Raw genomic sequence first — 26,661 nt, 5'->3', positions numbered from 1 at the left:
TTTCAAATTAGGGCCTTGGGGCAGATTATCCTGGGAGGAAGGAGACCACAGTTGGATCAGGTTGGCACGGGGCTGAGGGAGCTAGATTTTCATGCTGGCTCCAACATGCATCTCCTCTGTTCTCTGACCTCTTCTGGCTGTCAGGATGCACAGGATGGGGAAGAGTTGGAAAGAAACCTAGGAGAGAAGAAGGGAGTAGTCTGAGGTATGATATAGGCCTTTTAAGGGTCTTTTGGAAAAGTCTGGCAGTGATTAAGGGCAAGGGTGGATTCCAGGGGATACTCTAAGAGGTGAGGGGACAGGTGGTATTTGAACAGGTGGAGACAAGGGTGATGGGCATTCTAAGTGACAGGCACAGGTTAAGTAATCACAGAATCTGGGAAAGTTGTTCCAGCTGGTTGTCTGGGCTTCCTGAGTTTAAGTAGTACATAGAACAGGAGATGGGGATATATTGAGATGTCTTCAATGCCAACTAAGAGGTTTCATCTCACTCCAACACTTACCTACTTTGTGACCTTGGGCAGGTTGCTTATTTTGTCTGGACTTGAGTTTCCTCATCTGTGGGAAGGGCTGGGCTAGATCTAGGAGGACAAAGAGGTAAGATTTGTTTGATTGATGATAATAGTTGCCTGGACTGTTGTGTTGAGAATAGTTCTGAGACCAGGTCATGGACAAAGGAGAAGAGGGTGGCTTTCAGATGCCAAGTGTCTACTTATCCAAGACTAGATGATTCCTCATGGTCCCTTCCAGCTCTGACTACTAATTCTGTGACTACTTGGAGCTTACTTTGTGTGCCTGTGGCTTATCAATAATCATGAGGAGAAGGAGGAGAAGGATAATGATATCACAGGTACCAATTCTATGTGGAGGAAACTTACGAACATTGTCTCATTTTTTTTTTTCTTTATAACAAATCTATAAAGCAGGTATTATTTCCTTTTTACAGATGAAGTAAATGGATCTCTGAAAGATGAGATACTTGTCTAGGGTCACCCAGCTATGAGTGTAAAGCTAAAGTCCACACCCATTGGTATCTGACTCCAAACCTAAATTCCTATCTACTGTACCCTGCTGGCTCTTTAAGACGTGGTGGTGTCTTTTGAAGACTAAAGTCCCATCTTGACCTTTTAGGAACAGGCAGCAACATGTGCTACATGGAGGAGATGAGGAACATTGAACTGGTGGAAGGGGATGAAGGGAAGATGTGCATAAACACAGAGTGGGGAGGATTTGGAGATAATGGCTGCCTAGATGACATCCGGACCCAGTACGACAAGGAGGTGGACGAGGGGTCCTTGAATCCTGGCAAACAGAGGTGAGGAGGGCAGATGTGTGCATTCATGCAGGTTGTGCAGTGTACGACTTCAACAGATCTAAGGGGGCACCATTTTCATGTTACAGACACCATGGTTTGTATATTTATGACAACTCTCCATCAGATGTTAGTGAAATGTCTTATTTGAACCAAAGCATAAAGCTATGACAAGTTTCCAACAGAGAGAAAGAAGGTGAGCCTTTTTCTAATTACCACAGTGTACCATAAGGTCTAGTGGTGGCTTTGGAAGTGAGGCAGAGGTCGTCAAAAAGTCCATTCACTGTGGACTGGGTGTCACAGAGCTGGGACACGGTGACTTAGTGGGCCCTCTCAAGATGGGCGTCTAGTAGGTCCAGTTTAGAGGTCAACATCCTTAGTCTTTCAAGAGCAGGCTGCCAGGTTGGTGATCTCTGTTGTTCTGGGGGTGGGGAAGTGGCTGCAGGTGACGGTTGGGAGTCCTGGTTCTCAGCCATGACGTTGTGTTCCAGCATGGGTCACAATCACTTTGTGAGGTGTATTCCAATTGATAACCATACTCAAAATACTGAAAATAATGATGGTTTAAAAAAAACACAAAACAGAGTACATTTTCACTTGCATTCTCATATACCTTCTTGAATAGGAGAGAAAGGGGTAGACAGGGATAGAGCTAGCCTGTGGTGGATTGATCATTAGCCTGAGCCCATCCATTACGACAGGGGTTGGCAAACTTTTTCTGTAAAGGACCAGATAGTAAATGTTTTACTGTCAGGCCATATAGTCTTTGTTACAACTAAACCCAGTGTCTTACTATATAAAATAAGATGAAAATGCAGGTTTATCTTGATGGACGATACCCAAGTGGAAAAGTTGAGCAGATAGGAAATGTAATGGGATGCCTGGGCCACAGATGCCTCGCTGACTGTTAAACTGAGAAAACTCAATAGGAAGAGGCTTGACAAGACCAAAACCAGCCCTGGTGGTCCCTCATCTTCCTTTGGCACTAGTCTTTGTAGGTGGGAGGCAGGTGAATTGTGGTAAGCCCAGCTGAACCAGGGACCAAAACACAAGGGACCTTAACAAAGGGCCTTATCTCTAAATCCCAAGTTGGGGCATCCAAGTTTTGTGTCTGAATCCACTGGAAACTCACATTTTTGGAGTGAGAGTTTAAGGGGGCAACATACTTGAATTCACCTGCTGTCACCATTATTTGTCTAAGTGTCAGTTCTTTAGACTGATGAGGTCCTGAGCAGTTAAGAGAACACAAGTCCAGCACGTAAGTCTCAGGCACACTCAGATTTCCATTTGACCCTGCAGGCAGGGGCAGTCCAGCTCTGCATCGTTGTTATTAATACTGTCACACCTACCTGGGCAGCGTGCCTGATCAGTGCCTGTCAGTTGCAAAGCTCCTTTTTGTCTTGCACCTTCCACCTTGGAGCTCACGGCCTGATAGGAAGGGGGAAGGGAGCTAACGTTTTGGACCACCCTTGGTGTGTGCATACAGTTTAAAAGTGTTATCTCATGGAGCAGGAGCTCTAGTGGAACAGATTTCTTCAAATACAAAGCCAAGGAGAGCTAGCTTTGGGGCCAGGAAAAGGACTCGCTTTAGCTTAGTGTCTACTGTGCACCAGACGGTTGCCTCCCAACAGTCTTGTGGGGTCAGGGTTTTGCTCCCTGTTTTATAGATGATGGTTTAAAGTGCTTGCTCAGGTCATGCAGCTAATGTGTGGCAGAGCTGGGACCTAGTTCTTGCTCAATATGGCTCCAAAGCCTGGCCTTCCCACATCATACTGTCTCCTGCATGCACTTCTCTGGGCCTGCTGCCCACTCTGACCCACTGCAACCCAGGCAGGTGGTGGATGCCAATGGCATGCCTTCCACACTCTGACTTGTGATCCTTTCGGGAACTACTCACCAGCACTGATTTTCCTGTTCTCTCCAACCTTATCCCTCTTCTCTAAACAGATACGAGAAAATGACCAGTGGGATGTACCTGGGGGAGATCGTGCGGCAGATCCTGATTGACTTGACCAAGCAGGGTCTCCTCTTCCGAGGGCAGATTTCAGAGCGTCTCCGGACCAGGGGCATCTTTGAAACCAAGTTCTTGTCTCAAATTGAAAGGTGACTCGTGATCAATTTCACCTGCTCGATGTGAAAGACCCTATGTTGGATGTGCCGCTGTCACACCAGGTTCCAGCAGATTTGAAATTTAAAAATAAAAAGAGTAAGGGCCTGGCTGGGCAGAGGGTTGCCTCCTGGGGTTGCTCCCTCTCTCCAGCTGTATCAGGACCACAGCACCCAGCTGAGGGTCCAGCAGCCTGTCTGGGCCCCGAGGTTCCTAAATGGTTACACAGGAGTTAGCTTAGGCTAAAAAATGATCCTCTTTTGATCCTGAAAAGATGATGTGCTCACACTTTATTCTTTAAAGATGATGGGACTTCCTGGGGGTGGCAGACCTTCTTGAATCTCAGCTTCTAAGGCATCCTGCTCCAATCTTACCATGGCTTGGATCATTTTCTTCTCCCTCCCGCTTGAGCATCTAGGGATGGGGGCCCGTGAGCCCTGCGGAGCAGGTTCTAGGACCCCAGGAATAGGTCCTGACATCCTGCTCTGCTTGCCTGCAGCGATCGGCTGGCCCTCCTCCAAGTCAGGAGGATCCTGCAGCAGCTTGGCCTGGACAGCACGTGTGAGGACAGCATCGTGGTGAAGGAGGTGTGCGGAGCTGTGTCCCGGCGGGCGGCCGAGCTCTACGGTGCCGGCCTGGCCGCCGTCGTGGAGAAAAGGAGGGAAGACCAGGGGTTTGAGCACCTGAAGATCACCGTGGGTGTGGATGGCACGCTGTACAAGCTGCACCCGCAGTGAGTGCTCCAGAGAGGCAGGGGTGGGGATGCTGAGGCTGAGTGTGGACCCTGGTGAATCTGACAGACAAAGTGCAGGCCCTGGGGGCTCTGCTTCCTAGTGCTATGATGTGGGGTGTTCACCACCCTCTCTGAAGCCCAGGCTCCTCATCTGTAACAGGCAGGCAGTAATAATCTCTACCTCCTAGGCCTGCATCAGGGTTGAGTGAGTTCCTACATGAACAGTGCTTTACGCAGTGCTCAGTAAATACAAGTGATTATTATCAACACAGTCTCACCTGACCTCACAGGAAGCAATGAGAACTGACTGTTTTTTATTTATTTATTTATTTTAAAAGCTTTTTTTTTTTTTTTTAATTTTTATTTATTTATATTTATTTTTGGCTGTGTTGGGTCTTCGTTTCTGTGCAAGGGCTTTCTCTAGTTGCGGCAAGCGGGGGCCACTCTTCATCGCGGTGCGCGGGCCTCTCACTGTCGTGGCCTCTCTTGTTGCGGAGCACAGGCTCCAGACGCGCAGGCTCAGTAATTGTGGCTCACAGGCCTAGTTGCTCTGCGGCATGTGGGATCTTCCCAGACCAGGGCTCGAACCCATGTCCCCTGCATTGGCAGGCAGATTCTCAACCGCTGCGCCACCAGGGAAGCCCAGAACTGACTGTTTTGCACAGTATAGAGTATGTGACAAGGATGAGCTCAGAGTCAGGAGGCAGAAGGATTAAGAGTGAGTTTGAATCCTGGCTCCACTACTTAGAAGCTGGGGGGCCCAGGGCCAGTTTCTTACCCCCTTTGACCCTAATTCTTTATCTCTAAAATGGTGACAAAAATCATACCTACCCCATAGGTTGTCAGGAGAATTAAGTCAAATAGTGTCTGTAGACTACATGGCACATCAAAAAGATGGCAATGAAAGCTTTTATTTTTTTTTTTTATTTTTTATTTTTTTGAAAGCTTTTATTTTTATTTAATGTTTTACATTTTGTTTTGGTGATGAAGAAAGGTATTAGCAAGCTTACAAAAATTTCCAATCATGCTGAAATGTATACACAAACATATTATTACTGCAATCCTTGATCCTTAGCCCTTCCTATGATGCTGACTAATTATCCAGAATAACTGACTGATATCTTTTCTTGGTTTTCCCTTGGGGGTCACATATTTTTGGTGTGGTTCCTACAAGCCTCTTCCTTTGAACCAAGACCTGACCAAGGGACAGAAACCACATGATCATTTCAATAGGTGCAGACAAAGCAGTTGATAAAATCTAGCACCTTTCATGATAAGAGCACTCAACAAACTAGGAATAAGGGAGCTTCTTTAATCTGATAAAAGCATCTATGAAAAACCCACAGCTGACATCATATTTACTGGCGAGACACTGGATGCTTTTCCCTTAAAATTAGGAACAAGACAGGGATGTCCACTCTTGCCACTGCTGTTCAACATTGTACTGCTTCTAGCACTGCCTCCAGATGGTTGTGTGGTTTTGTCTCTCAGTCAAGTTTCGATTCAAGGGAGAGGCTTATAGGAACCAGACCAAAAATATGTGACCTCAAGCAGAAAATCAAGGGTGAGTCTACACAAGGCAGTTAGGCAAGAAAAAGAAATAAAAGACATCTATATTGGAAAGACAAAACTAAAACTATCTTCGCAGATGACATGATTTTGTATATAGAAATCCTAAGGAATCCACAAAAAACTATTGGAAGGAACTGAGAAACAAATTCAGCAAGGTTTCAGGATGCAAGCTCAGTATACAAAAATCATTTGCATTTCTACGCATTAACAATGAATAATCTGAAAATGAGATTAAGAAAATAGCATCAAAAAGAATAAAATACTTAGTAATAAATTTAGTAAAATAAGTGTAAGGCTTATACATTGAAAACTACAAAACATTGTTGAAATAAAGAAAACCTAAATAAATGGAAAAATATCCCATGCTAGTGGACTGGAAAACTTAACATTGTAAAGAGAGCAACTTCCCAAATCTTTTTTTTCTAATTGAAGTATAGTTGACATGCAACATTATATTAGTTTTAGGTATACAACATAGTTATTTGACATTTATATACATTACAAATTGATCACCACAATAAGTCTAGTAACCATCTGTCACTGTATAAAGTTATAGCAATATTATTGACTATGTTCTCTATGCAGTACATTATATCCCCCGACTTACTTATTTTATAACTGGAAGTTTGTGCCTCTTAAAACCCTTCATCTATTTTGCCCAACCCGCTAGTCCCATCCCTTGTGACAATCACCAGTAGTTTGTTCTCTGTAACTGTAACTCTGTTTCTGTTCTGTTTGTTCATTTGTTTTGTTTTTTAGATTTCACATATAAATGAAATCATGTAGTATTTGCCTTTCTCTGTCTGACTTATTTCACTTAGCATAATACCCTCTAGGTCCATCCATGTTTTTGCAAATGGCAAGATTTCATTCTTTTTATGGCTGAGTCATATTCCATTGTATATATATATATACCATATCTTCTTTATCCATTCATGTATTGACGGGCACTTGGGTTGCTACCATATCTTGGCTATTGTAAGTAATGCTGCCGTGAACATAGGAATGCATATATGTTTTCTTTGGATGAATACCCAGGAGTGGAATTAGTGGATCATATGGTAGTTGTATTTTTAATTTTTTGAGAAACCTCCATGCTGTTTTCCATAATGGCTGCACCAATTTACATTCTCACCATCAACTGATGAATGGATAAGCAATCTATTTTCCATCTATGCAATGGAATATTACTCATAAAAAGGAAGGAAGTACTGATACATGCTACAGCTAAGTGCTGATGATGTTTCTCTTTTTCTTTTTTATAGCTTTTCTCGGATATTGCAGGAAACTGTGAAAGAACTAGCTCCTCGATGTGATGTGACATTCATGTTGTCAGAAGATGGGAGTGGAAAGGGAGCAGCTCTGATCACTGCTGTGGCCAAGAGGTTACAGCAGGCACGGGGGGAGAACTAGGAACCCCTTGGGGTTGGGCCGCATGTGCCTTGGATACTGACCAGCCTTTCCTCTGGCAGATGAGTTGGTCAGAGACCAACAGGCAAGCTTCTGGCTGACTTCACTGTCTGGATAGCCAGAAGAGAACCCCAGGTTCTTGGGTACTCTTAGCATTTTGTTACTGGTTTTCAAGGGCATTAAATGACATCTCTATTTGGCATGTTTGGACCAAAGATGGGCCAACTTATAAAATCAAAGCATTGGGCCCAAGAGATCCCCTTTCAGCAAGTCTTTCAGTTGAGACCTGAGCTGTTCTCTACGGCTTTGGGTTCTGTGGCTACTGGGCTTGGAAACAAATACACGATCTGCCCATGTGGCCTGGCTGGCTGAATTCCCCAGTGGGATGCTTCAGCCATTGCTTGTAATAGATTGAGCCATCTACTTGTGGATGCACATGTGAGAGGGATAGGGGCTTAATCAACTGGAGATCTAATCTAACTTGTCATTAACTTGTCACGTTGACTTCAAGCGTGAAGAGAGAACAAAACTTTGGAGTATTCAGCCCCAGGATGAAGAAGCGTTGATTGCCAGGGAGCCCTGTAGGAAACTTTTCATGCTTAAAGTGAGTTATATCAGCACCCTGTAGGATTTTGTTTCTCAGTAAACATGTGTGATGGGGAGGGTGCTGTTTGGGGCACCTGTTATCATTTTACATGTGGTTTTTGTCACTGCTGATGATATTTGTTTTAAGGACTGTTAGGTATATGAAATCCAGTAAATGAATAAAAATATTTGATTTCCCAAGAATCTTTGCATGAGGTTTTAATACTTTATCTGGGAGGCTCGCTTGGTAACTTCATGCTCTGTTGGTGGAATGAGGGACCCATAGAGTCAGAAGTTGCTGACAGCATCTCTCTAGTTCAAACTTCTTACCAACAGGGGAAAAATATATGGAATATCTTCTATAATATCTTTGACAGATTATCCGAATTTCATTTAAATGAATACTTCCTGTGACTGGGCATTTACCACATGATCCTACAGCTCTTGCTTTTGAACAGCTGGAGTTGACCAGAAGTCCTTTCACCCTCCAACCTAACCTCTGCCTCTCTGGAACTCGGCCCCTCCCACATGCCCCATCAGTCTCCATTCTACCCTCCAGAACTAAGAGGAATTGGCCTGTTCCTGACCATTTTCCCAGTGGACATCCTCTCTCTCTTTCTCTTCATTTCATCACCTACCCCACACCTCTCCGCCCTTTATCTGAACCACCCATAACTTTCTACCTTGTCACAGAGTTATCTGTATGCATTTCTTATCTGGCCTAGTAGATTATAAGCTCTTTGTTAGATACGTTTTTGTTTTGCCCCAGTGAACTCAGTGCTGTGCCATTCTTATTAAATACTTACTGGATGGAGGCATGATTGAAATAAAGTGTTCCAAGAAATTTTTCTTAGAAAAAGTGGAGACCATTATCATGAGAAACAAACTGAAAAGAATAATATTCTAGATCATCCAGGTTGATTTATTCTGATTTATTTACTTATTCCTAGTGCTAATTGTCACCACTTGCTGAAGCAGGATGTTCAGACAGACAGAATGGAGGAGGCTGGAGGAGGGTAAGAGAGGCCAACTGAGGCTGGGGACAGATGAGGGGGCTGAGGTTCCCTAGGAAATATTTTTTCATGCATTTATGAAACAGATACGGAGATACTGTTGTGGACAGGTTCTAGATTTACCAAAATGAACTATTTTGTATTTTAGAGTTATACCTCTCTGCAGAGATGTTGTGTGGATTTGTTAAAATTATCTTTTTGTATTTTGAGGTTATGCTTCCTTGGGGAAATGTTTCACCTTAACAGATTTTGTCTTAGTCAACCCCAAACCTTGTTGTCCTTGTTATCTTTCCCCAGTTCTCCTATTCCTCGGTAAGACACCCCCAGCTCCAAGTCCCTCTCTCTCCTGGTTCTGCTGGGGGGTCTCTCCCTTTGCCATCCTACCTAGATGGATGATCTGGCCCAGAGATTCAGGGAGTTGCACCACCACATTCTCCTACAACCTGGTCTTTCAGCACATGTTTGGTAGGTTCAAGGTCACCTGGCCTACTTGTTTTTCAGTTTTGGTCTCTTACAAGAAAGAGAAGCCCCAAGGTATCTAGGCAATCTTGTACATTCTGACTAATTGATAGCATCATAGAATCCTTGAACCAGAACGGAACTGCAGAGAGGGCAGACATCCATTTTGCTGTGTTTGGACAGGCCAGCCCCTGAAACACCCGGGGCGATGGAGGGCTAACTTCTCCTCAGAGTTTACTAGGCAAGACCAGCAACCATGCAACCAGGTAAACTGTCCTCGTGCAAGTCCCACAGACATCCTCTTAGGAAGGGCTTCGTGATCATCTACATTTTCTACCCCTGTGGTGACTTTCTGCCAGTAACCTTTTGGCTAGAAAGAGCTGATGAATATAGATTTAAGAACTAGATTTTCCCCATGATTCTGACTCTTCAGAACAAATGACCTCATTCCCACTTGTCTGTCTTCAGAAATCTTGTTTCCTCTTCCTTCCTTTAGCTGGAATGGGCACTCCATGAGAATAAGGACTTGGGTCTCATTTTTCCTGTTGTCCCCAGAGCCTACCACAGTGGCTGGCATTGAGTAGCCATTGGACAATTCTCTAAATGAATGAATGAATAAATGCTAAAACAAGCACGTGAATGAATTATTGCTCTCCTTTTAATCACTCCATTCTTCTATCTCACCCAGTGGCACTTGAGCCTTATACACAGTAGACACTCTATAAATGATAGTTCAACAAATGCTAAGCCCTGTTCTAGGCACTGAGGACCCAATGAAATGTAAGGTACCATTCCTGCTTTGTGAGAACTCACAGGCTAACAGGGAAGGAAAGACATATAAGTATATGCAGTACAGTATGGTAAACAGGAACAAGATGAACACACAATTCGTGACCATGTCCTGCATCCTTTAGGTCGGGAACTCTCAGTCTTTGTGTGTGTGTGCGCGTGTGCACCATAAACCCCTTTGGCAATCATGTGAAACCTATGGATCCTTTCTCAGAATGTTTTTAAATGCATTAAATACCTAGGATTACAAAGGAAGTCAGTGGTAGTGTATTACAGTTATTAGAATATTAAAGTGGTAGTATGGTAATAGATGTGCTTATTTGTTAATGCATTCTATGACAAGTTCCAGCAGGAACCTAATAACAAGCATAATTTTCCTGATGAGTGTAAACAGTATTTTGAGACATTTGTAATAACAGCACATATATGAAAACTTCCATGGTTCCCACTGGAGACAAAGTTACAGGTGCTGCTAAAACTACTGTGTTTTGCTGCCCACATTCATAATGGAAGGAGAGGCTAAATTTCAATTAGAGGTGATTGAAATAAAGTTGAAACTCTTTCCCAGAGAAGTTTATGAACTCCTTGCTTTGAGAGTCCCCCCACCCCGCACCCCCCCTACCATGGGGCCCAGGTTAATCATCTCTGATCAAAATGTCCTAATAGAACTGGCAAATTTAGGGATAGCATCTTAGATGGCAGAGAGGCAGTATGCTTGGATTCAGAAGAACTAGGTGTGCTATTTAACCTTCCTGAGCTTCAATTTCCTCATGTGCAAAAGGAGACTTTATAACAGCCTAACATGGTTATGCGAACAACACAAGCTAAACTGTGGACATGTGGATAAGCTATGAGCCGTTTGTACACGTGTGAGGTGGTGTGTTAAGGTCGGTAACCGTTGTTGGGGGCCCGTCTTATCATGGGTATGATCAACATTCAGGTCCCTCCAAGCCTATTGTCCGAACATATGGCTGGCTAATGACTGGCAACTGGGGGAAATGCATTTCTCACAACCCCTTCCTTCCACCTCTGACATCTTGATATTCCCTCTCTTGCCATTTCACAGTAAAAATTCCTGGTGAACCATATTTTATTAGAGAAAGGAGGGGACTTGGGAGAGGTTGGGTAATAACAGGGGAATCTGGTAGCCCATATCTGGGGTGAAATAGGAGAGGCGATTAGAGTAGAAGAGTTGGATTCTTTTCCGGTCCAGCCAGGGAAAGAATGAAGCTGGGGAGAAAGTGAAAATACTAAAAAATCCTCCAAGTTTTTTTGTGTTTTGTTTTTGTTTTTCCTAATGAGAAGGAAAGAGATAGGGAGAAAGGTAGGTTATTGACAACTTGGAATCAGAATGGCTTGAGGGACTGACCTAAAGAACAGGGTTGGACTAACAGCACAAAGGACAGTTCCAGCGTCTGCCATTCACATCATGGTCTGTCTGTGGCCCAGTTCCTAACAAGTCACCTCTGTGGTAGCTAGCATGGTCTAAAGTGGCCTTTCACAAAGTATGTTCAAAGTTCAACTGGATGTTCCCAAGTTCACCAGTTCCTGGAGTCAGTCACCCTTTCCTTTAATACTTAAATAAGATGGCTTATTTCTCCATCCCACATACTACAGAGAGGTCTGTCTCCCACCTAGTATTTCAGCAATTCCTGGAGGGAGTGCTTATATCTTCCCGTTACTCCTCTAATTCCTGTCTCCAGTTTGCTTCCCCCCATCTCAATTGATCCCACAATTCCTGCAGCTACTTCCTCTCTCTCTGTTTTGCCGGCTATGTGGAACTGTCTCTTTTTGATTCCCCAAAACACCGTTAACTCAAGGCCAGTGGCAGGAACAGACTTAGCTAAAGGTTTGGGGATTGTGGAGGGGGACTACGTCACACAATAGGAAACTATTTTACTTTTTTACTTTTTAATTTTTTTTTGTCCATGTCTCGCGGTTTACGGGGATCTTAGTTCCCCGATTGGGGATTGAACCCGGGCCCCGGCAGTGAGAGCGCCAAGTCCTAACCATTGGACCACCAGGGAATTCCCAGGAAAAAACTTAAATATGAAATACTAGATATCAAAGTTTTATGACCAAAAAAAAAAAAAAAAGTTCTATGACCATCCCTGCCCCAGAGAACTTCTCACTGGCCATCTTTCTCCATAGGCTCTGCTGGCTACATGTTTTATGGATTCTTCCCACTTTCTCTGGAGACTTCTTTCTCCTCTTCTGTGAATTCTGGACTCCTCCATAAAATGAAAACTTCCTATAGTTTTATTTTACAGAGTAAGTGATTCTCCTATGGTCTCAATCCACTCCTAGGGCAGCCCAAGGGACCACACCTTTCCCAAACAAAAAGGCCTGTTGAGGTGTTTGCATGAACACCTTTGAGAGAAAAAGAAGGATTTTCTCTCTAAAAGGAATTATTCTGTTCTCTTAGAGTCAAGCTACAACAAGCATTTTTCCTTTGACATATAGTAAATTGCATATATTTAAAGTATATAATTTGATATAATTTGATGACATCATTACCACAATCAAGATAATGAATATTAACCACCAAAAGTTTCCTTGTGACCCTTTGTAATCCCTCCTTCCTGCCCCTCTCTTCCTCCTTCATACTTGGGTAACTACTGATTTGCTTTGTTTTTAATATAATTTCTTTTGCATTTTTTAGAATTTTATATAAATGGAAGCATACATTGGTACACTTTTTTGATCTAGCTTCTTTCACTCAGCGTACTTATTTTGAAAATCACTCATGCTGTTGCAAGTACGAAGTGTCCATTCCTTTTATTGCTGAGTATTCCATTGTGTTAATATACCACAGTTTGTTTATCCATTCACCTTTTCATGGGTATTTGGGTTGTTTCCAGTTTTTGGCTATTAAAAATAAAACAGCTATGAACATTGTATACATACAAGTCTTTATATGGATATATACTTTCATTTCTCTTGGGTAAATACCTCAGAATGGAAAAGCTAGGTCATTTGGTTAAATTTTTAGGCAAAAGCCAGATTATTTTCCAAAGTAGTTGAACCATTTTGTTTTTTTAAGCCCCACTCATAAATGAAATCATACAGTATTTGTCATTGTCTGGCTTAGAATGTTGATTTCTTAAAAGTACCTTAGTAGGTTGTCAGTCTCTTAGGACTGGTGTTAAGAAAGAGCTGTTCTGGTAATTGTATTGATGTTGTATTGCATCTGTAGATCAATTTGGGGAGAATGATCTCTTTAAACTGTTAATTCTTCCTAGTCATTAACATGGGATGTCTCTTTTTTGATTATAGCTTCCCTAATGTTTTCCAAAAAGCTTTGTAATTTCCTATATAGGTCTTGCACTCTTTTTTTATCTTAGGTTTATTTTTAGGTAGTTTGTAGTTTTGTTGTGATTATAAATTAAGTCCTTTAAAAAACTTTTTAGTTCCTAATTGTTTGGTTGCTGATGCAAAGAAATGCAATTAACTTTAAGAGTAAATTGCAAAGATCATGACCCTTTACCCCTAAAAAAGTCATCATGTATTTATTGGGAACAATGACAATCTCTTACAAAACCACAGTGCAGTTATCAAATTTAGGAATATCTTATTATTTCTAATTATTTAGATTATTTCGAATTTTATGTATTGACAATCATATAATCCACAAATAATATCAGTTTTATTTCTTCCTTTCTACTCTTTTCACTTTTAATTTTCTTCTTGTCTTATTTACGCCATCTAAATCATACAGTGCAATGTCGAAGTGAAGTGATGGTAGTGAGCATCTTTGTCTTATGCCTGATTTTTATAGGGTATACCCAAACATTTCCTCATTTAGAATAATTTTTGTGTATTTTCTTAGGAGTAACTTTTATCAGAGTAAGTAAGTTCTCTTTCGATCATAGTTTATGAAGACTTTCTTTTCCCATGATCAGGTATTGAAATTTATCAAATTATTTTACTATGTCTATTGATATATCTTAATTTTTTCTCAATTGCTTACAATAATGAGTACTATCTATTAGTTTAATAATATTAAACCATCCCTGCAGCCCTGAGATAGACCCATCTTGGTCGTGGTTCATTACTGTTTTTATAACTGTTAGATTTGATTTGCTAATATTTTATTTAGAACTTCTGCATCTTTATAAGTGGAATAAGCTTATAAACTTTCTTTTTTGTACTGTCATTGTCTTGTTTTTGTAGGGTTATACTAGCCTCATAGAATGAGTTTTTATTCTCTGGAAGAATTCATTGAAAGTTTTGTGGAACTCACCTATAAAACCATTTGGGCCTTTTATTTTCTTTGGGGTAAGATTTTTAATTACTGATTCAATTTTTTTGAATAATCAGATTATCCAGGCTTTCCATTTTTTCTTTTTTTTTTTTATTAATAGACTTTTACTTTTTTTTTTTAAGTGTTTTTTTTTGTTTTTTTTTGTTTTTTTAATGGCTGTGTTGGGTCTTCGTTTCTGTGCGAGGGCTTTCTCTAGTTGCGGCAAGCGGGGGCCACTCTTCATCGCGGTGCGCGGGCCTCTCATTATCGCGGCCTCTCTTGTTGTGGAGCACAGGCTCCAGACGTGCAGGCTCAGTAATTGTGGCTCACGGGCCCAGTTGCTCCGCGGCATGTGGGATCTTCCTAGACCAGGGCTCGAACCCGTGTCCCCTGCATTAGCAGGCAGATTCTCAACCACTGCGCCACCAGGGAAGCCCGGTCTAACAATTTTTGTTTTAACTCTCGAAAGGGCAATGTATTAGAAGAGGAAATGCCTGAGGCTAGTTAAGCCTCACCTGCTTTCCCAGCTCTTTACCCAAGCAGGGTTTATATGCTGGTCTTACTCCATGGACCCCTGTACTGGAGTCTGAGATATTCCTGCCCGTAGTGAAGGAGCAGGAAGCAATTGTCTTAGGTTATATGCAGGGAGAGGCAGGAGCAAATTTTAAATAACTCTTCTCTAATCTTCACTATTTTTCACCTATAAAAATAGACATTTCACATGGTACAGTTGATACACATGGATATGGTTGTTTTGTTTGTAGCAGTGGTAATAAAAATGAGATTCTACTCTACACATTACTCTGTATCTAGCTTTTTTGGCTTAACAATACATCGTGGATAACAATTACAATTTATGTCTTTTTTTTATAGCTCTTTATAAGCCTAAATAAAATAATAATCACCAGGTACCCCAGTGCTGATAAAAACGCAGTATGTTTTACAGTGAACTGTGGAGGGACAGGGGACAGGGCTGGGCACAAAAATAAATCTGAGGGGGCAGAGGAAAGGAGATTGACATTTCCCAGAGAAACTGACAGGTTAGCCAATGTCCCAGGTCAAATCCATCTTCTTGGAACCAACCGGCATTCCCTCTGACACCTAAAGCACTTGGCATAAAGCAGTTACTGCTCACATGCTGGCTGCTTGGCTCATTTTTCTTAGGTATGTGTATGCTTAATCTGTGTTCTATCAGTTCTTTGAGGGTTTCATAGTTCTACTCTGCCCTCCCACTCCCCACCACTCACCCATGCCCTTTGCCTCTTGTGCCTGGTACATAGAAGGCAGCACTTGCTGGGAAATTGGAAATCCGTCTCTCCTCTCAAAGAGGGCTAGAGCTACTTGGTCAGTCTCTGAGCCCCAGATTCTAGTCTATCTAGATTTCTGAGTCAGCTGGTGAGGCCAGTGAATGCTTCTGGGGGGAACACAGGCTGAACTGTCCTGGGATTGAAGCTTGGATCTGAATGGTCAGACGGTGTCTGGAGTTTTGCACAAAAGAGAATTGAATGTGGATCAGCTGGGAGGTTCTTGTGATAGCCCTGGTGCCCTGCGCCTCCAGGGCACTGGAACCCTGTGGGAGCACATAGCTGGCATTTTTTTGCTTGAGATTAGGAAGTCTTTTGCTTCCTCTGTGTAGAGGCTTGAATTCAATGGACTGTTGTGGTAGGATGGAGTCTTTTTTTTCGGTAAAAATGAGACAGAGATTTGCCTCCAGTTTTTACGAGGTGGTGGGCAAATGAGCTGTCTCTCTGGCGTTCAGTGGAAAGCCAGTTTAAGAGCATGTGGTCACATTTTTGTCCGACATCATCAAGAGCATAGAGAATCTGTGATTCCAGCCTCAGAAGAGGGAGCTTTTCTCTCTGATGTGATTCTCCAAAGACCATCTTTATGCAAGAAGTGTCAGAGCCCCATTTCATAGTAAGTTTCTTTTGATGTTTTATTTTGGTTGAAGATAAATTTCTTATCATCACTCAAGGACTGACATCATCTCCAGATGGTGGTGTCCAGAGAGCCTTCCCAGGCCTGGGAGGTGCTGAGTGGTGGTGGGATGACCAGGCTGAGCGGCAGGTCAGGTGTTGTATTTCTTCCTGGGCTTCAGTCTGGCTCTCCCTGGGCTAATCATCTCTCTGCCCTCTTCCTTGTGTTGCAAAGGATGTTGGGAGAGCATGAGAGTGCAAGTTCAAAAGAGAATTTAAGCTGCTCTTTCACACTCTGCCACAATTTGTTTTCTCTGGGTCTTTTGTTAGCATAGTCTTTGGAGTAGAACTTGCCTAGGGTTTTCTTAGGTTTCTCAATTTTGAGAAGAAATTGTGTAGTGCCCAACTGCAAGTAGACTGAGGAGGGTGGGCTGGGATTGGACGTGCAGAGTGGTTAAATGAATGGGTGAATGAACATACAATTGGTTGGATGTGATAAGGAACCTCAGAATGACACAAGAAACATGCTCTGAGGCCTGTTTCTTCCAGAAACGGAGTAGATCCTGGCTGTAAAGTAGTTACATAAGCATTGACAGTTTAAATGTATAGTCCAAAAACTTCTTCCTAACCAGCCAAGTCATGAATGCACGACTTGAAATAAACCACATGCTAGAGGTGTCAATGAGTTAGGGAGCATGGGAGCCTTGGGCCAGAGTTAGGAATCAGACCCTGTAAACCTTTGTTGAACATTCTCCAGAATGTGGGCCAGTCCGCAAAGCCACCCTCCTGTCAACCAGCCCAGCTGAAGGGCACGTGTACTTGAAGTTGTTTCTATCACGTTCACTCTTGCTTTAATAAAAGCATTCATAAGTCTGGGGTCTTCTCTTATATTTCGGTCAGTCAGTGATTGTGTCTTCACTAAGAACCTTGGATAAGCATGATTATCATCCTTGGGAGGTCATGGGAAAGAAGATTTTTTTGCAAGAATCCACAGAACTAAGGCTGATGAAAGAAAGTCAGAAGGAGGCAGATTTCATCTCAGACGTGACCAGCCAACAACGGAAAAGGCTACTTTAAAGGGTGAGGTATCACCTACCCAGATCTTGTCTTGCATGGAGATAGGAATAGGATATGAGGTGCCAGGTTCTTTCCAGTTCTCCAAGATTATGCTTTTACCTCCTGGAGTCTCATACCTGGGGCAGTGAATCTCTGAATTGCCAAAATTTTGGTATTTTATCCCCCATCCTCAGCCCCATCAAGCCACTTGTCCCATTTCTCTCTACAGCTGCGGACCCCTGTCAGGCCTACTTTCAGAACATCATCTATGAATTCCTCTATGAGGACCTATCATACTTTTAGTGGGTGAATCCACTTGACTGTAGGCATCTGGAACATGGCTCTGCACTTCAGCAGGTTGCAGAATGGCCAGGAGGGCTTGTTAAACACCGATGGTTGGCTCCATCCCCAAAGTTTTCAATTCGATAGTTCTGCAGCAGGGCCTGAGAATGTGCATTTTTAACAAGTTCCCAGGTAATGCCCCTACCACTGGTCCAGGGAGCAGACTTTGAGAACCACTGCCCTAGAGACCCAAGCCAGCCCACTCTCAGTAAGGCCCAAATCTGGAGGGATGGATTAGTAAGTGTTAGGGCACATCCTCCTCCTTCGTTTTTCTCTCCTGTCCTTTTATCAAGGCTCACTTCTCCCTGGCTCAGGGGCCTCAAAGGAAACTCTGACAGAGGCTGATGCATCCCAGACCCAAAGTCACTTCCCTTGGGAAGCTGTCCATGCACTTCCGGGATCAGGTGTTGTGCCTCCCCTTACTTCCTCCGGATGTGACCACGCCCCGTTCACAGTTTGTAACTATAATTCATGTGACTTCTTTTAATTTAATTTTATTTATTTATGTTTTGGCTGCACTTCACAGCTTGTGGGATCTTAGTTCCCCGACCAGGGGATTGAACCTGGGCCCTCAGCAGTGAAAGCACCAAGTCCTAACCCCTGGACTGCCAGGGAAGTCCCGACTTCTTTTTTTTATTTTTTTTATTATTTATTATTTACAACTATACTATTAAAGTATAGTTGATGTACAGTATTATATAAGTTACAGGTGTACAAAGTGTACACAGTAGTGATTCACAATTTTTAAAGGCTATACTCCACTCAGAGGAAGCCATTTTAAATCTTTTTTTTTTTTTTTTTTTGGCCACACAGTGCAGCTTGCGAGATCTTAGTTCCCTGACCAGGGCTTGAACCCATGTCCCCTGCATTGGCAGGCGGATTCTTAACCACTGTGCCACCAGGGAAGTCCCCCTCTTGTGACTTCTTAATTAAGCTCCCTCTCCTCCAGAGACTGTAAGCTCCATGAGGGCAGGATTTAAGAACAGTAGGAAAGAGGTGGAGGGACAGTGGTAGATCACCCCCAGGACTGTGGAAGAGGGTGGAAGAACAGGGGTATTTGTCCTGAAAGAAGCTCCTAGTGATGCGAGGAGGAAGGAAGGAGGTGACCTGGGACAGTCACTAGGACTTTTGGCTCAGGTCTACCCCAGTTCAGTCTGGCACCAACACACAAGGTTTACCTTCTCTATTTTTTCCACCAATCTGGGCACTTCATATCTCCCCAGATTTAAAAACCTGAGTTGGTGTTTGATTCCACTTATACGAGGTACCTAGAATAGTCAAATTCATAGAGTCAGAAAGTACATTGGTAGATGCTAGGGGCCGGGGGGTGTGGGGTGGGGAGGGGGGATGGGGAGTTAGTGTTTAAAGGGGACAGAGTTTCAGTTTAGGAAGGTGAAAAATTCGGGAGATGGATGATGGTGAGAGTTGCACAACAGTGTGAATGTACTTAGTGCCACTGAACTGTACAGTTAAATAGGATTAAAATAGTATGTCTTATATTATGTAACTTTTACCATAAAAAAAAACATTAAAAAAAATGAAAGAAATGGAATGAACCTTATACAAGTTTCAAAACTTACAGTTCAATTTTTGTGAACTTGTTTAACGAATACTGTACTGAATTTGGGTTAAACATATTCACATATGTGTTTCTCATGCTTAATTCTGTTATTTACAGGGTGTTTTCCTTCTACATACTTTAGACTATAAATGCTTTACTTAAATAAATAAATAAATAAAAATAAAAATCTGAGTTGGTTTTACTAATTCTGAGCTACTTGCCGGCTCTAAGCCTCAGCTACTGCACCCGTAAAATGAAAAAGTAAAGCCCCAAGGTGGGAGAGATCCGAGTTCAAAACCCGGCTCTGCTTCTGCTGCGTTTCCATGAGTACCTGACTCAACCCCTCTAAGCTTCAGCTTCCCTGGGCATAAGGAAATAGTCTCCTACTTCCTGACGTTGTTGGGAAGCTTCTGGAGTCAATACACAGGAAGCGTTTAGCACAGTGCCTGGCACACGTGAGGGCTCAGTGCACACAGGTTGCCGCTGTCATCACCATCTTCACCATCCTCTTCACCATTGTCACCATTCTTGTCCCCCCCACCCAAAGCTTCTGTGAGGGCCCAGTGGGACAAAGAACTTTATAACCATAAAGCAGCCTCTGAATGACAAGGACACCAAGGGCCCCAGCCCCTGACCACGAGGCTGCAGTAACATCCCCTTCACTGGAAACAAGGCCCGCACCCTTGCTTCCACAGGATGCTGGAGCAGGCTTCACCCCTTCCAGTCCTTTGGTGACCCTTGATACTGTGACAAATGCATCTTTTGTCCCTTTCTGTTCTCAGGACTCCAACTAACCAACCAAAGAACTGTTACCCAAGAGCATTGTTCCCAAGGAAGAAAAGAGCCAAACACCCACACACACCTGCTTTGTGCCAAGAATCTACACTCGGGTTGCAAGGCAGCATATGTTGTCCTTTTGGAAAAATGAAAGTGAGACCAAGTGAAGAGCCAGTAGAGGTGTCTCAAGTCATCCCAAGGCAAGTGAGTGGGCGGCCAAACCCTGATGGTCTCACTCCTCCCCAAGCCACACTCTCCCTGACCTTTGCATTAGGCACCTTCCTGTCCTTCTCTGTAAAACAGGATGAATAAAGAGATACTCAAGTCTCATGATCTCAAAGGGTAGATCCTGGAGTTTAAACCCACTTAACTTGACTGAAGAGCCCCAGAGATGGACAAACACTTTGCCAGGTTACGCAGTGATTTTTAGCTGGACCCAAACTCACTTCAGTTAGGTCTTTCTGTTTGAAATAACTGGGCTAATGTTGTCTACAGTGTGATTTTTTTTTAAAAGGTAAATGCTGTAGTGATATTCACCATAGCTTAATAGACTGTAAAAGGCCTCTCTCCCCTGAGTACCATTTGCCCTTCTTATTAACCTCAGTGTCTGAGCTGATGCTCTGCTGTTGAAGAAGAGTGTAGTACAGGGGTGGAGAGTGCAGGAGCTGGAGCCAGCTGGATCTCCAATCTCAGCTCTGCTACTTACCTGCTGTGTGAAATTGGGAAGTTACTTGACCTCTTTGAGCCTCAGTTTCCTCATCTGTAAAATGGGACAATATTACTTATGATGTGTTCTAGTGAATTAATGTCTTGACTCATCTGTAGCAGTGCCTGACAAATAATATGCCCTCAATAAATGCTAGTTACAATTACCTCCAAGTGAGTTGCTTAAGGGAAAGATGGGAAATCAGTTGATTAGGGGGTTCTTGCTCTCTGATAAAGAGCCGAAAACGATTCAAAGAAAGCATAGCTGGAAACCAACAGCCATTGGTAGATGCAAGTGAATAGTGGATTTTTCTGTTATTAAAATGCTGGGCTATCAGGATCCCTACATTCAGTTAAATGACGCAAGAAATGAAGCTTTTTTTTTTATTGAAGTATAGTTGATTTATAATGTTGTGAAGCAACTGTTTTGAAATTGTGTTGTGATGGTACCTTTGCCAGCTTTTTTGGGAAGGGCAATATTCAGTTTACACAGATGCTTTAAATTCTGAGGAGGGAGTTGTAGGGAGATCTGTGTGAGTCCCAGAGAGAGGACCGATGGGCTCCCAGGGGAATTGAGTGATAGAAGAATGCTGGCTCCCAGCAGGAAGGAGGGTGTGCATGCAGAAGGAACCACGGCGGTGGGCCAGTGGAAATGACACCAATTTCTACATGAACTCTGGGCCAAGCCGTCTTTTGACAAAAAGCAACGCTACTTTGAATGACCTTCAAACTGAGTGCGCTGGGCCAGTCCCTAGGGTTTCTTTTCCCCCTCACTCCTGTCTCCTGGGTAACAGCAGATAGGAAGCCAGAGAAGAAGAGGATGAGAGCATAATCTTCTCTGTCATACGACAGACCCATGGGGTCTTTAAGAAAGAAATACCAATGGGAAAGATGTAAGTTTATTCTCTGTTAGGTTGCTTTGGTGATCCAGGGCAGTGTTTGAGCCAGACTTGGGAAGCTGCCCTGGTATCAGAAAGTGTGCATGTGGAATTTGTTGATGAGCAGCTTTGAAAGCTAGTGGGCAGCTCAGCTCCTGCAGGCTCTCCTTGTAGAGGGCCTGGAGCTGGGGAGTGTGTGATTCACCCCACCCCAGCATTCAGGATGCTGAGGCGCGAGGAGGGGTGGATGACATGACAGACTCTGGAGGAGAGGCAGCTCGTGGAGTGGGAAGAGGGCTCTGGAGTCTGTGAGAGCTGCACCCATGCTTGTTTCCCCATGTCCTGCTGTGTGACCTTAAGCAAGTTACAGCACCCCTCTGAATGTCAGCATCTTCATTTATAACTTAGGATCATATTATCCCCCTTGTAATGGTGTTACCAGGATCAAGTGAGAAAATGTATAAGTGCAAAAGCAACTCTTTCTTCTTATGGCATTATCAGTGATTATTGGGCAACAAAGTTTCTTTACGGCCAGCTGCCATTCAGGTCGTGCTAAATAGCTCCCTTGAGGGATCCAAGTAGCTGTATGTGATCTTCACAATGACCCACTGAGGTAGACAGGAGAGCAGTTGCTACCAGGTGACACTCTGAGGCTTGGAGGGGTGAAGCATTTTCCCTGAGACCATTTAGGTAACAGGTGGTGGACCCAGGACTAGAGCGAGCCGGCTCTCTGACTCTTAACTTAGGACTCTTCTATGACAGCCTGCTCCTGGAGGGCTCAGTCACCTATTGCTGCGTTAAAAAACCACCCCCATACTTTGTGGCTTAAAACAATAAGCTCATGATTCTGTGCTACAGCAATTTGAGCTGGGCTCAGCTGGGTGGTTGTAAAGGAAGACGTTTCACCTGTGTCTCTCCTTCTCCCTACTCACACTGAACACTTCTGGTCACCAAATGGATGGGGTTTCTTTCCCAAACCAAGCAATTCTGTGACATCAGAATTATAGAATGTCCTCTAATTTAACTCAATTCTGACACCATCTACCGACCCCACAGGTTAAAGGCTCAGTCCCACAAGACTGTCTCCCCACCTCCACTTCAATGCCAATCACAAATCCAGGTTGTCACCTGTGTTTCTGACCAGTTGACTGTAGATCAGAGTTTCCCACAACCCCCTCCTCAAGTTTGATTAATTTGCTAGAGCAGCTCACAGAACTCAGGGAAACAGTTTACTTACTAGACTACCAGTTTATTATAAAAGGATATAACTCAGGAACAGCCAAACGGGAAAGATTCATAAGGCAAGGTATGTGGGAAGGGGCATGGAGTTTCCATGCCCTCTCTGGGTGCACCTCCCTCCCAGCACCTCCATATATTCATCAACCTGGAAGCTTCTGAACCCCATCCTTTCGAGTGTTCAAGGAGGCTTCAATACATAGGCATGATTGATTCAATCCCTGGCCGTTGCTGATTAATTTGTCCTCTAGCCCCTGTCCTTTCCCCATAGGTGGGCTGAGGGTGGGGCGGAGAGGGGGCTGAAATTCCAACCCTCAAATCCCAGGATTGGTTCCCCTGGCAACCAGCCCCATCCTCATTAACATAAACTAAGGTGCGGTTAAAAGAGGCTTGTTATGAATAACAAGACACTCCCCTTTATCACTTGAGCTGTTTCAGGAATTGGAGCTGTTTGAAGACAAAAGACCAGATATTATAACCAAAGATTCTCCCATAATTTTTTATCACTTAGGAAATTACAAGGGCTTTAGGAGCTATGTGCCAGGAACAGGGTTGAAGACCAAATATATATTTCTTATTGTAAATCACAGTATCACAGTGGTTCTGCAGATCTGAGGCAGATGTGACTGGTCTTGGTTGGGCTCGCTCCTGTATGTCAGTCAACTCCCTGGTTGGCTGGGGGCTGGCCTCAGATACCCACCTGGGATGACTGTTTCTGCCCCATTGTAGCCTCTCATCATCCAGTAGGCCAGCAGGGACTTCTTCCCATGACAGCAGTGGCAGGGCTCCCAAGAGCAACAAGAGAGAGTAAGTCCCTCATGTGTAGGCATTTTTCAAGTTTTTTCCTGTGGCACAGTTGCTATTGGCCAGTCGGCCAAAGCAAGTCATTTGTCAAGCCCGGGTCTTTGTGGACGGGAACTACCCAAGGGCCCGGCTACAGAGAGACCTATCCATGGTTGCAACAATCTACCATGTGTACAGTGTGTACAGTGATGGGGGGAGAAGGTGAGTGCCAGGGCTCCAGTCTTTATCCAACCTAGGGTTCTGTGCCATGGGCCAGAGGTTGGTGTTCTTACTCTGAGAAGTCTTCTTGGATTTCTAAATATATATCGTTCAAAATATATTTCCCCACTCTTCTCCTGTCACAATGCACTATAATTGCTCTTTAATTGTTATAAGCTCTGCAAGGACAGGGACTGTGTCCCTCTTTTCCACTACAGTGCTCCTAATATCTAGTACAAAGAAATACTTGGTGAATGGACATTTGTATAAATTCTCTTTTGAGAATTACAGAGAGGTGTTTTCTCATGCTTCATAATGGGGCTATATCTGGCAGCTTGATATCCTGACCCGGGCTTCTTGGGGTTAGAATGATCTCTGGCCCACTGTGAGTTGGTAAGTGCAGATAAAACAAAACATTAATAATAATAATGACCATTTATTTAGTACTGATAGTTGTCGCTTATTAAGTACTTACTGTTATGCCAGGCTCTCTGCATTACTTAATCTGCAGTGCCCGTCAGGAGAGTTCTAGACTCTACTAGACCTCCAGATTTAATGATTGCCACAGGCCACACTCGGCCCCATTCTGCGTGCAAGGCTGTAAGACAGGAACCACAGCTTGCCGGCAGGGCAAGGCGGAGCACTTCTTTCCTGAGGGAGTCCGTGTAGCAGTCCACAGACAGGAGGAGACAAGATCTCACTGGGCAGGTGCAGGATTCCTCTCTGCTTAAAAGCCTCCTGCCCCACAGGAACCAAATTCTCTTGTAGCAGCTCCATAGGGACATCTTCCAGAGTCCCTGCAGGGGACAAGACAAGAGTCACCTCTCTCAGGAAGCCCAAAGCTATGGCATTCCATCTAGTATTTATAGTTCTTCCAACCCAGAAGCAATCTACCAACTAGGGTCATCTTTACCCTAGGAGATGTTGCTCAGAAATATATTTGACATACTACCCTTACCAGGTAAGCAGGGGAACAGAGCTAAAGCACTAACCTAAGGCCACATTCTAATGCAAAACGGGGAGTTCCCTGGTGGTCTAGTGGTTAGGATTCCGGGCTTTCACTGCTGTGGCCGGGATTCAGTCCCTGGTGAGAGAACTGAGATCCTGCAAGCCGTGCCGTGCAGCCAAAAAGAAAAAAAAGTAGAAAAGGGTTATTAATTTTCAACTATTATTACCCCCGCTTTACAGACAAGGAAACTTAGAGAAGTTCAGTAAGTGGCAGAGCAAGGACTGAGCCCAGGTCCCAGGCTGCATTGCTATTTTAACTGTTAGCCAATCTAGCATAATTAGGAGGAGAACATCTTTTTATAAAAACGAAGTTAAATCATAATTTACAAAGCAAAACCTTTGTTATGCTTAGATCATGTTCTGCGACTGGAATTTCATTAGCGTTGGGTTGATGCAGCCTGTTACCTCCTGTCAGTGTCGGTGGAGCAAACTAGTAGAGGAGCTGCGGATAAAACCAAGCAGGCTTTACGCTCCCAGCCAGGTCCCTCCAAACCTTTTTTGGTCATGCACTCTATCAGTAAAATATTTTTGTAGACACATTCCCAAATGCATGTGTTTTAATTATTTTGAGATTATATACATGTATGATTCCATATATGTGGAATGTTCAGAATAGACAAATCCCTATATAGAGAAGAAAGTAGATTAGTGGTTGCCAGGGGCTGGGGGTGAGGAGTGAGTGGGGAGGGGGGACTGCTGGTGGGTACAGGATTTCTTTCTTTTTTTTTTTTTTTGCCATGCCACTCAGCTTGTGGGATCTTAGTTCCCTGGCCAGGGATCGAAGCCTCGCCCCCTGCAGTGGAAGAGACGAGTCCTAACCACTGGACCGCCAGGGAATTCCCTACAGGGTTTCCTTTGGGGTTGATGAAAATGTCCTGGAATTAGATACTGGTGATGTTTGCACAACCTTATGAATACACTGAAAGCACCGAATTATATACATACTTTGAAATGTGAATCTTTTGGTATGTGAATTATAGCTCAATTTTTAAAAAATTATATACATTTAGTAATGTACTAAAAGAATATACACACTATAAAGAATAGCCTAAAAAAGTTATAGAGTGAGATTTAAAAAGTTGTAAATAAAAGTTCTGATAGTGTCTTCCCTCACCCCAACAAACTGCCTTGTGCTCTCCCTGTGGAGTCACTGCTCTAAACCACCTCTGAACAGGCTGTGCCTCCAATTATGAGCCACTTATGCTCTCAGTAAAAGCCCTTTTGCTTTCACAACTGTTTTGAATTTCAGTACATTTGCTAATCAACCAACAAGAATGATGGTTAACTAACATATTTTGAATACGTGCTAGATGCCAAGCACTATTCTAAGTGCTCTGTTTATGTACACACACCTCATTCCTATGTGGCTCTGTTACTACAGTTATTATCCCCATTTTACAGTTGAGGAAACTGAGGTTCAGATAGGCTAAGTAACTTTTCCAGAGTCAAGGCTATTATGTGGCTGAGTAGGGCTCCATACCAAGCAGCATGACCTCGAGGCTGCGTTCAACACCTACTATGTGCCTAGAACTGGGGACCCACAAAGTCCCTGCACCCTGGGAACTTATCCCCTGATGGGAGAGGGTGGCGATTATCAAGTAAATATCAGACAAGTACTGATATTTCTAAGTTCTCTGAAGGATATACCACAGCCAAGTTCTGTGTCTTTTCTCATCCAGAAATTCTCGGGATGAAGGAATTAAGTATGAACTTTAAATCAGATTTTGTTTAGGTAAACAAATAACAAAGCAGCCTCACAAATCTTGTTTATGCCTCTGAGCTGGGCCACGGAGGCTTTGGGGTGTCAGTGGTGCCAGGTATCCTGCCAAGACCAATTCTGGCAGAATTCACAAACTTTGAATCGTTGGGATTCAGTGGCTGGATGCCCAGCTTACGCCAATGTTTAGAAGTTTGGACTCTTGGCTTACCCTCTGAGAACTGAAAAAGCCTCAAATAG

At 43.4% G+C, this 26,661-nt stretch overlaps 1 protein-coding gene across 3 annotated transcripts in view; it reads left to right on the top strand.

Annotated features, from left to right (window-relative positions):
- HKDC1 (hexokinase domain containing 1) overlaps positions 1–20,033 on the top strand; it is a 68,918-nt gene extending 48,885 nt beyond the window's left edge. Inside the window, exons 17-21 of one of the 3 annotated variants that reach the window (XR_005016919.1) lie at positions 1,132–1,315; positions 3,260–3,415; positions 3,919–4,152; positions 6,990–7,738; positions 19,881–20,033. Coding sequence is in view for 2 of the 3 variants with exons in the window: in XM_036829628.1 (XP_036685523.1) it covers positions 1,132–1,315; positions 3,260–3,415; positions 3,919–4,152; positions 6,990–7,137 (722 nt within the window). In the remaining variant the exon portion in view is untranslated. Of the gene's footprint in view, positions 1–1,131; positions 1,316–3,259; positions 3,416–3,918; positions 4,153–6,989; positions 7,922–19,880 lie in introns of those variants that run through there. The other 2 variants (XM_036829628.1, XM_036829627.1) reach the window with 2 other exon arrangements.
- Positions 20,034–26,661: the final 6,628 nt, after the last annotated feature.

The sequence above is a fragment of the Balaenoptera musculus genome, chromosome 16 (genome assembly GCF_009873245.2).
Source record: "Balaenoptera musculus isolate JJ_BM4_2016_0621 chromosome 16, mBalMus1.pri.v3, whole genome shotgun sequence".
NCBI lineage: Eukaryota > Metazoa > Chordata > Mammalia > Artiodactyla > Balaenopteridae > Balaenoptera > Balaenoptera musculus.
This window is presented reverse-complemented; position numbering and strand designations above follow the sequence as displayed.